We start from the raw sequence: 11,111 nt of genomic DNA, 5'->3' as shown, positions 1-11,111 counted from the left end.
CATGTAAAAGAGGTCGAAACGCACACAATCCAATTTTTGAGCGAAGCCCACGTGCCTTTATTTTTATGTCACTTCTTCCTTGATATTGAACATAAGTGGCATAGAGCATGATGATGGAGGAGAGTGTGATACTTTGATGACCAAAAAGTGGTCGATCAAAATACCTTGCGACCTAAAAAATAAAGAGAGGGGAAAAAAATTTATAAGCTAATCCTATGATAATCCCATATAGGCCATCCAAAAAGAGTGACCCACAAGTAAAGGTGGCCAATCTTAACTACTCAAGATGAGGCTTACAAGACACTGTTTTAAATTTCGTATCGTACTAGCTGGTACAATCGGTATATGCCATACCGGTCATTGGTCCGATACAAGTATTACATATATTTCGTACCGATCGATATTTTGATCTTTAATTTTTTTTTTTCAAACTACAAACTCATTTTTTGACCTTCAATTCAAACTAAGTTATTTATAATTTTTATATATATGTAGTTATATATAATTATTCATATATCGATTATCTTGAAACGGTATCGATACTGAAATATTTTGTTCAAGTACCTTGATTGGTACGACGTCCGGTATGGTATTCAAAACTTTGCTACAAAGACCATTTAGGATGATTTTTTTTTTTTAAATAATTTTTTGTTACTATTTAAAATTTATATTTATTCTTTGTTACCAAATATTATGTCACATCAGCATTTTTTAAGGATCTAATGATAAAATCTTTTGAGTTTTAATTGAAGAATTAAAAGTGGATGGTTTCGTTTGATTTTTAAACTTATTTCAATTTATCGTTATATTTTTCTTAAAATTTTAATATATAATATAATAAATAATTTAATTTTTTTAAATTTAAAAATAATAATATTAAAAAATAATATTTTATTATCTTCACTCAATTCAATTTAATATACAAACGTAACTAAAAAAATATTAAAGACACACGACCTGATGTTATAATACTCGAGCCTCTAAAATAGAAAGGGGTTTCGAACTTTAATCTGACATGATTTTGGAGAGTTAAAAACATAATTTAATTTAATTTCTAACATTGTTTTCATCCGCCAATCCGTATCTAACACGTGCTCACCATTCTTAAACCCTAAGCCCCCGAACCCTTGTTCTTCTTCACCAGAGAGAGACAGAGAGAGGGAGGGCACGGTAATGGCGACTTTAAGCGAAGAAGCCGGGCTCGAAGCCCTGCGGCTTCTGATGGGGACGGAACCACCGGTTTGGCTGGCGCCGAGCCCCTCCCTTTCCCAAACGACTCGAACTGCCTCGGAGCACCTATTCGCCTCGCTCAATCCCTTCGCTCCCAAGTCGCCCTTTGACAAGCTCTTGACTGAAGGGTTCGACGCCGAGCAGATATGGCAGCAAATCGACCTACAAGCCAACTCTCTCTTGCCGACACTCCGCCGCGAGGTCAAGCGCTTCGAGAAGAGCCCGGAGGTGATCTCGAAACTCAGTAAGGTTTTGGTAGTTGAAAAGAAGGATTCTAAAGGTGGAAGGAATGTTGTAGAAAAGGAAGTTGAAGACTTTGATGAGGATTTGGATGATTTTGATGAGCAATTGGATGAAGAGGAGGAAGAGGAAGCGGATGAGGAGAGGGACAGTGAGGGTGAAGAAGAGGCCGGGAAAGGTGGAGGTGGTGGGGTTGAGGATAAGTTCTTGAAGATAAAGGAATTAGAGGAATTTTTGGATGAGGATGAGGCTAGGGAATATGGGTTGAAAAAGAAGAACAAAAAGGGGGAGCAGAAATTTGGTGAAAATGAAGATGAGGATGAAGAAGACGAAGACGAAGACGAAGACGAAGAAGATGACGAGGTGCGGGTTTTTATTAGTTTTATTAGCCAGTTTAAGATGCATATGGTTTTGAATTTGGCCTCGGTGGTGCTCTTTTTTGTTTACTTGATTAGATGATATTTTTTGGGGGGTTTCTAACTAATTGGAATTTTTTTCTTTTAGCTCGGACATTTTGGGCTTGGTGATGATGAAGATGCGGACAAGTTGGCAAGGTGCTACTTTGTCGTTTGGTTTTGGCTATGTTGTTCTTGTAATCTTGTTCATTTATCATCATTGGTGATAACAAACGGTTCCAATTCATTTTAGTCATACTTTAGAAAACTTTGCATCTTCGCTGTTAGGAATATAATTGGGAACGCAAATTCTATTTCTATGACCATGAATGCATGAATATATAGTTTCTGTTGAGGTATATATTTACTATCATTGTCGAGCGTGGGATTGTACTTTGAAAATCCTAGATCATGGATTCTATTTTTTGGACCGTATTTAAAAAATCTAAATTGATTGTCTTAGCATCCCTTTTTCCGGGCTTTCGTGTGCATACCTTGTTTTCAGTTATGAAGACTTTTTTGGTGCTAAGAAAGGAAAGGTTCCGAAACAGAAACCAGAATTGAATTCTGAATCAGAAGATTCAGACATGGGTAGTGAACAAGAATATGCCGAGGCAGTTGAAAATCAGGTACTATTTACTCTACATGCTCTTTGAAGTTCAAACGAAATATATGGACACCTTGTTTAGTTGCTTTAAAATCTCAACTGATTGTTAGCAGCGCTTTTAGTTATTATGAACCTGATTTAATAGTATTTTATTAATTGAAGCAAGAGACTGTTTCCACCCATGAAAAAGAACTTGAGAAGCTTCGATCCAAAATAAGGCAGATGGAGGAAGCAAACCTGGAGCCAAAAGCTTGGACCATGCAGGGAGAGGTATTATTATCATTCTGAGATTTTATTGGCAGATAAAAACTTGCATGGATTGCAATTGAAGTAATTGTAGATACCACTCAACTCCTCACGTCTAAGTATGGATTCCATATTTTCCTGTCACTTGTAATAATAGGTAACTGCTGCAAAAAGGCCACTAAACAGCGCGCTAGAAGTTGATCTGGATTTTGAGCACAATGTAAAGCCTGCCCCTGTCATCACAGAGGAGGTTACATTCTCACTTGAAGATATGATAAAGAAAGGGATCCTTGAGGTAGACTCCACTTGTTTAGCAGATATCAGTCAGAGTTCACGAGTATATAAACAATTATTGTTTTATCTTGGCATTAGAGAATGATCAAGGGAAATCAAAACATATTGCGTTTTTCTTTCTAATTTTACATTACATGCTGCATTGATCACTGTGGCTTACATCTCTTTGGATTCCTAATTAGCAACAATCTTGCTATGATATTCATAGGGGCGGTTTGATGATGTCCGTAAGGCTTTTACGTTGCCCTCCGAAGCATCTAAAGAAATTAAAGAGTTGGTAAACATTATATACTGAGATTTAGCCAATTTTCAGATTTTAATTCCTATCCAGTTTCTATTATCATGATAGAAAATTATTTAAGCATTTCCCATGTTCATATATGCAGGATGAGAATAAGAGCAAGAAGGGTCTTGCTGAAATTTATGAGGTTTGTATTTACTGACATCATGCATTATGGGATTTACAAATGCAGATTGATGTTTTTCTTTGTGACATTTTGCCATGATTTTAATAATGAAGTTTATTCTTCCTACAATTACTTAAAAGTGGCAAGAATTGATGATCTGTTATTTCAATTACTTGCAGGAAGAATATGTTCAGAAGACAGATATGACTTCTGCTCCATTGTCATTCAAGGATGAAAAAAAGAAAGAGGTGCAATTCTTTCTACATTTCCTTTTTATATTTTTTCATCATTATATCTTGTGTCCGTATGATAATTTTTTACAGATCAAAAAAATATCTTGTGTCCGTATGATGGTTTTTGGAAGACTAGGACTGTGGAACATACGATTTAACAGTCTGTTTTTTTTTCCTCCTCCCATACTTGACTTGTGAAAGTGTTTTATATGCTCAACCTTGTCATTACCTTTGATCAGGCAAGCATGTTGTTCAAGAAACTTTGCTTAAAGCTGGACGCTCTTTCTCATTTCCACTTTACACCAAAACCTGTACGCTTCACAATCTCAATCATTATGATGAACATATCATTTTGCATACTGTATCATGAAACATTTTTTCTTTTTTTTTTTCCTATGATTTTTTTTGGACAGGTTATAGAGGACATGACCATACAAACAAATGTCCCTGCATTAGCAATGGAAGAGGTAAAGAATATGACAATATGTTGCCTTCAGTAGATTTTCTTTCTGTTTTTTTTAGAGGATTGCTTATTTGAAAGTGTCTTCAATGTCCAGATTGCACCCGTGGCAGTCTCAGATGCAGCTATGCTGGCCCCTGAGGAAGTGTTTGCCGGCAAAGGTGACATTAAAGAAGAAGTTGAGCTTACGCAGGCAGACAGGAAGAGGAGGAGAGCTAACAAGAAACGGAAGTTTAAAGGTTAGCTTGAATAAATACATTCATTTATGGCTTTTGGAATGCTAAACTCCAATATTGTCTCCCTTTGTTGGGTCAAATTGACTGCTATCTTGGAGTACTCACTGGCCTTACACTGCCAATTTAAACTGCTCTGTTTATGGCATTATGTGTTGGCCTTTCTATTTCGTATACCCTTTTCCATGTAAGTTATTTATTTTTGGGAAACATGCTTACAGCTGAGGCAGTTAAACTGACTGCCAAGAAGGCACGAGACAGCACCTCCGTAAACCACGATCATGGTAACCTTTATTTTTTTCTCTGATTTGATTACTTATCATCAAGGGAATTAATCAGATACCACCCCTTACCCTCAAACTTTCTTGAACTGGCAGGCAAAGAAGAATAATTAGATCTGTTAAGATGATCAAAATATGCCTGGGGCTCCTCATTGACTTTCCTTCCTACTAAGATTGTGGTTGCCACTAGACAGCTAAGAGGAGAGAGAGCCAGGAAAGAGGGAGGGAGATGCCTTCTTTTTATCATCCCCTTTCTACCTTCGCCTTCTGGCTTCTGATGGATGTGAAAAGAAACCCATTTGAAAGAGAATCGAAAAGAATGAAGCATCATATTCTTCAAAAGTCGGACTTAGCTTATACATCAATTTTGTCATGTAATTTAATCTCGTCTTTTTTGTTCCTTGGTGCATGCCTATCCTATTGAACAAACATATCGTTTCATGTTCAGTTGCATTCTTTTATTCAGCTTATCTGTTTTTTCCGTGGAAGCAAGTTCGTTGTTTATGATGAATTTTTAAGCTTTGTGCGCGGGTGAGTGGAGATTGCTTTGGTTCTTTCTAGCCCTTCCAATTGATTACACATTGGTTAAATCCAAGGGAAGTCAGTCGCTGTTTGTAGTGCTTCGTAGTAGTATGCAACTAACGGCAGTTTAGGAGCTAGGATTGCAAGTGGAGTTGCCCTTGTTATGTTAGGGATCCATTGATGTGGTAAATCACTCTAGTTTCATAATTTTGACTAAGTTTAAATCCATAAGAGTTCCCCGTTATATGTCTAAAGCAAAGTTCCAACACCAGAGACAAAAAACAGAACAATGATATTTATAGCCTCTCCCCTTCCAGCAACATCCTCGAAATCTCCCACAACATGTTCATTCATTTGATGACATAAAGAGCCTGGTTTGCTTCCACTTGTTAGTAGCTACTAACAATTGCACCCTTACAATTCAAGGTTACCTATAATCCTATACTTTTTCTAGCCTATGCATATTATTCAAATATGTTCAAAATATTACAATTGGTGGGATCCATATAGAATTCTGATAATATATAAATGAATAAGATGAGAACAGTGTAACCCAAATCTTGACTTGTGTATCTATGAGGTAACTGACCTAACATCATCACCAACAAAAGAGGCATAAATAACATCAAGATCAAAACTTATTGATTCTCATTCTCGCTATTTTATAAGGCGAAAGGATTAAAACTGTTTCGAGTGCTGGATGTCTTTCTTTTGATCCCTCTACCTTCATCGTACAGAAAATCGAAAACCGGAGAGGTTAGGACCGTCCAAATTTTGTTGTTCTATTTATTCAAGTTTTCTTCAAGCCTTTCTATTGCTGCACTGACACCACTCTTTGCTTCTCCCCTTTGATCTGAACCAAGATGAGCGGCCTCATTCACCTCATTTGCTTTCTCTATAAGCTTCAGCTGGAGCCAACCTGTCACATAATGCATCCTTTTAAATGAAAGTTCAATATTTCTCAAGGAACTCATGCTGCAATATATTCTCATAAGACTGCTCAAGTAATAAGAGGGCTTAAGCCACTGAGATCTATTTAAGAACCACAATTATCTTTATCTTGGAAATTATGATAAGATGACTGAGGCAACTCCAGCAGCTTTTGTTAAATTATTGTGTTCCAACAGCAACGGCATTTTCAATTTGCTGTTATATTGAAAGTGTAATTTGAAGGCTTAATAATAATAACACAGGCAACAAATCTATTACCAAGAGGGAAACAAATTGCTGCTCCCAGAGCTGAACCCAGAGCAACATTCCTTGCACGCCAAATGAGCGACCCTGGCACTAATATGAAAGAGATAGAGAAGTTAATTACAGTTGACCTTAAATAAACAAAACAATATATGCTAATAAAGAAAATTATTGTAGGTTCTCTAGGTGACTAAATTTTGAAAACTCAATTTCAGCAAGTCAATACATCTGATATATGAGTTTCTGACTTCTTACTAATTAGACCAAATACCGCAGCAGTGGCTGAACCAGCTCCAACAACATTGAAAACGTCATGCACACCTCGTTTCTCTGCAAGCAAATTCTGTAAATTGTAGAATGCAGCAGTGAACATTCCAAGGCGCACTCCACCAACTATTGAGCCACGTGTGACTCGGATAAACCTCTTCTCCATTGCATCTCTCATCAATCGGTACTGCTCACGCTTGTCTGGTGTGCTCCCTAGCTTCAACATCACTTCTGCATCCTTGCTCTGCCAAAACAATGCAATGCCATCATAAAGTTATCATAGTTGATCTCAATATGTTCAAGAAAATGGAAGCTACTAGGATTGAACAGAAAAGTTCATTAGCTGGCAACAGTTAACATCAGAAAATAGTGGAAAATTTACTGAGGAAGATTAAAATGTTAAGCCCAGAACAAGTGCCATTTCTACAGACTTGTGTTTTTTCCACTATTGTTTTTATGTCAAAGAGGGCTGGAGTTAAAGGAAGTAATTCAGAAGTGATCTGCTAGCAACAAAAGATGGTGCAAGACCTGAATGAATATGGAGGGCCATCTTCTGAAATACATCCATATAAGTAACTTTTTAATCAGTTTGCATAAATTGCCATATCATGTATCGAAGTAGTCGCTGCAAGAGCATCCTTAACACCCATCATTTCTAGGAATACTGCTACAAAGAAAGCACATTTATTCCTTTGGGGCCACATCCCCCGGTAAAAAGCCAGCGATTTAACCAGTTCTGTATAGGAAAACTTCAGAGGGTGCAGTGCACGGGACTGAGGTTTACTTTGCAGGGGTGGGTCCGAAGGGCCCTGCCTTGGAAAGGTTCCCCGACATCAAAAAAAGAAGAGAAAAAAGAAAGCACATTTATTCCTTCAGAGAGAAGAAGATCTGGCTAGCTCCTTGCATTGTTAAAGCGTGTACCCAAATGCAAGCCATAACTTTCCAGTGGCCATCCTGCCTATTATTGACACACAAAATACAGCAAACATAACTCATAACACCTCCCAGTATTGGTTGGAGCCAAAGGTAAAAAGACACCAAACATACCTGTATACTAGTTTATATTTTAAACTCAAAAGGTTAGTATGCAAAATGTTCAACTCATAAACTTCAGCAGGTTAATTAGTTATTGCAAGATTAGCATGTGAAAGTCTGCTCAACCATTTTATTCCAACTCATCTTCAATCCTCATATCAATCCTCAAAAATTAATTAAAATAGATTTTAAGATGTGTAAGTTAATCAAACACGCTCATGCAGGAGAAACATCGTGAGCAGGATTTTGAGTACAAAACTTACAACAGAAGCAGCTGCCTCCTTACTACCTCCATATAGCATGCCCGCAAACACTCCAATGACAGTTGCTGTGCCCCAATTGACAGTTCCAGCCATCCTTTGAGTATTCTGATGGAGTAGAAGACGAGATTAATCTATAGCAAATAGACACAATCATATATTACAATTTACATTACTTACAGATTTAAAGGCATATATGTAAATATCAAGAACCAAAAAATAGAGAGCCTCTATATGGTCCCACTCCCCTAGAGATCCCTCCTATATATAAAGACCGAATCCCTAGACCTCCTTAAGCTTTAAGAAAAGAGCAATATCTTAGTTCAAGTGTTATTCAATTTGGTCTTCACAGCCAGTTAAATTTCTCGTTCTCCCTACAAATTCGTTAACATTTTTTCAAGGTATCATTCCCCAGTTCATATTACTTGTACGCGGAAGCTAAAGAAGGATAAAGATACTAGAAAAGCCCAAATAACATTTTTTGAATTTGAAAACACCCTTCGCACAAATAACATTTTTTGGTGCCGTAAGTTCAGCTTCACACGAATATCATATTGGTAAACGGATAAATTCCTAAATTAAAATCAGGGTTTAATTGAGGGTTCAACTCAATCATGACATTTTTTAAGTTTAGCAGCAAAATGAGACAAATGAAAGTTTTCAAAGAATATCTTACATTTGAGACGGTCTCCTCGGATTTTTCTAGAGTTTCCATGATTGGTGGTTACTACGCAAACTCTCAAAAGATGAATTCTCAGTTGAAGTCCTAACGAACTGTTTGGCCGCCAAGAATTTAAGTAAAACCCGAACCTCCTTTTTGCAGTCCTGACAATGCAAAACTAAAACGATCAAAGTGTAGAGTTTCCCTCAGTTTCTCGGCAGCCAAACAGACGGCTATTGATGCACGATGAGAGTGCTAGATGTCCTTCTCTACTGTTCTGCAATTGCGGTTCCGCCGATGAGGCGGCACAGTAGGGGTAAAATGACTGAGGGAAACTCAACGATTAGTTTTACCATCTTTTATATAAAATAAATTATATTTATAATTTTAAATTCGGTAAATTTTAAGTATTTTCTTTTAAAAAATTTAAATAAATAAAAAACTCACATAAAATTATTTTTTAATAATAATTGTATTTTTTTTTCAAAATGTATGCAAACTTCTACACTTTATAACTTTATCTACAACTAAGGTTTGGTTTGTTTTCTCTTCTATCTTATATAATTTAATCATTACAATTTTCTTAAAATATAAAAAATAATTCAATCTTTTCAAATCTCAAAACAAAAATAAAATTAAAAAATTATATTCTAACAATATTTTATTCAACTTTCATCTCATCTCATCTCATTTGTGTAACTAAATGAGACCTAAATTATTTCTTAATATAATAATATATATTTAAAATTAATCATGTAAAATTAAAGCAAAAGAAAAGCTAATTTTTTTAAAAAAAATTATTATTTTATTCAAAATTTTTATATAAATCGTAGATCCAATAACGTATCTCAGTTAATATATACAAGTAATATATGATTAATTTATAATATAACCTGTCATATGCATGAAACAATTAATACATATGGTATAACCGACCATATGTATGAATTATTATATATACATAAAAAATTGAAATCATAACTAATAAATTTGACTTTATTAAAAATATTATACTTACAAGAAGATTAATTATTAGACGGATTGGATGCAAAAGACATGAAAGAAATATTACATAAAGAGAATATTTTGGAAGTGATGATTGAGAAAAGGAAAGGGTTTTATATGAGATTTTTTCTGAATGTCTTCCTTTGTTTACAAACTCTATTTTATAGACACTAGAATAGTAACTTTTTACATAATAATCAATAATGGACGCCTTGAAATATTGTCTTCACACGTCAATGGATAGTGGAACCAATAATGTTACTGGATGAGTGTAATTGAATAGTTATCTGATAATGTCCAAAGTTGCTTATTTTTATGCGATGGTAAATCTAAAGATAGAGTAATTATGATAGTAATCAATACAAGTGCTTCTGGTTTTTGTCTTTATGAATCACATGATAATTTGAGGGTAATAATCTGTAAATTTCAGATTAAATGGATCTTGAGAGTCCATTAGATGTACTAGATGATAAGATGAGTTGTCATGAAAAGAAGAGACATGTTGAACTTGAGAAGGAGAGGCCTGATGTGTAACACCTCATATTTTAGTGTATTTTTATTGAAGGATTATTTTTATTAATTCAAAAATTTATTCTCTTGTTTTAAAATTAACGGATATTTTAAATGGTTTATTTTATGATTTTTAAATTGTGAAAATTAATTTGATATGTTTTCTTAATATTTATTATTGTGATGCATTTAAATTGTTCTTTATTTTAGATTAATTGATTGTTGGATTTAATTATTTTATTTTCATTTTATCATTACGTTTAAATTATTTTAATTGAGATGCTGTTTTAAAATCATTTTCGTTAGATCATTTTTGTGACCCAAGATGTGAGGATTGGACTTCATTTCTTTTCTTTACTTTTCTTTTTCTCTTTTTCTTTCTTTCCTCTTTTCTTTTTCTCCCCATTTTCTTTTTCCTCCTCTGCTTTTCCTTCCCGTGCGCGACGTCTTCTTCCTTCTCTACCCGCGTCTGTGCGTCGTCCTCCAGCCTGCCGCCGTGCGCTTCCGTCTGGCAACACCGCCCCTCCCATTCCCTTCCCACCGGCAGGCGACCTCCCCCTCCGGTTTTCAGCTCCTCCCTCGCCGCCGTGAGTCTCCACGAACAGTCCAAAACCGCGGCGCATCTTGAGCTCCTGCGCCGCCGTCACGCCACCACCGGCCACCATCTCTTCACCACTTCAGCCTTGACCTCTTAGCAACCCAATGGACCAAACCCCAGCTCTGATCCGCCAGTGAAGCACATCCAACCCCATTTTCGATTTGCTTATTTTTTGCCTAAAACCACCATTTGCGCCGCCACCCACGGCAAACCATCACCACCATTGGCTTCACCGACCTCTCTAGACCCTACCCTATCAATTTCGGGTCTTAATTTGTCTCCGTTGAAAAGTGAATTTTTGAGACCCACGGCCACAGTGTATTTTATACAGTTACGTTGCTGAGCCGCCACTTCTTGCAATTTCGTGATCCTTCGAAAATTATTATAAAGCACTGTAAGTATTTTTTTAAAGAACTTTCGTGATTTAAATGTA

At 36.0% G+C, this 11,111-nt stretch overlaps 2 protein-coding genes across 3 annotated transcripts; one reads left to right on the top strand and one right to left on the bottom strand.

The window, feature by feature from the left end:
* The first annotated feature begins 1,128 nt into the window (after positions 1-1,128).
* Positions 1,129-5,096, top strand: LOC121234703 (U3 small nucleolar ribonucleoprotein protein MPP10). Its single transcript, XM_041130762.1, has 13 exons — positions 1,129-1,833; positions 1,975-2,024; positions 2,371-2,494; positions 2,635-2,742; positions 2,876-3,013; positions 3,221-3,289; positions 3,399-3,440; positions 3,599-3,667; positions 3,892-3,963; positions 4,066-4,119; positions 4,210-4,351; positions 4,567-4,629; positions 4,723-5,096. The coding sequence occupies exons 1-13, from the start codon at positions 1,174-1,176 to the stop codon at positions 4,734-4,736; spliced, it is 1,605 nt and encodes a 534-aa protein (XP_040986696.1). The 5' UTR covers positions 1,129-1,173; the 3' UTR covers positions 4,737-5,096.
* Positions 5,097-5,655: 559 nt separating this feature from the next.
* Positions 5,656-8,912, bottom strand: LOC121234705. Of its 2 annotated transcripts, none has more exons than XM_041130764.1 (5): positions 8,581-8,912; positions 7,908-8,012; positions 6,569-6,853; positions 6,358-6,435; positions 5,656-6,067 (listed from the first exon to the last, which is right to left on the bottom strand). In XM_041130764.1, exons 1-5 carry the CDS (start codon positions 8,617-8,619, stop codon positions 6,053-6,055), a joined length of 522 nt encoding a protein of 173 aa, XP_040986698.1. In that variant the 5' UTR covers positions 8,620-8,912; the 3' UTR covers positions 5,656-6,052. The 2 variants fall into 2 exon arrangements, with proteins under 2 accessions (XP_040986698.1, XP_040986697.1); XM_041130763.1 differs by having other exon boundaries at positions 6,598-6,853; positions 8,581-8,909.
* Between the last annotated feature and the right edge of the window lie 2,199 nt (positions 8,913-11,111).

The sequence above is a fragment of the Juglans microcarpa x Juglans regia genome, chromosome 6D, assembly GCF_004785595.1.
Source record: "Juglans microcarpa x Juglans regia isolate MS1-56 chromosome 6D, Jm3101_v1.0, whole genome shotgun sequence".
In the NCBI taxonomy this organism is placed as follows: domain Eukaryota; kingdom Viridiplantae; phylum Streptophyta; class Magnoliopsida; order Fagales; family Juglandaceae; genus Juglans; species Juglans microcarpa x Juglans regia.
This window is presented reverse-complemented; position numbering and strand designations above follow the sequence as displayed.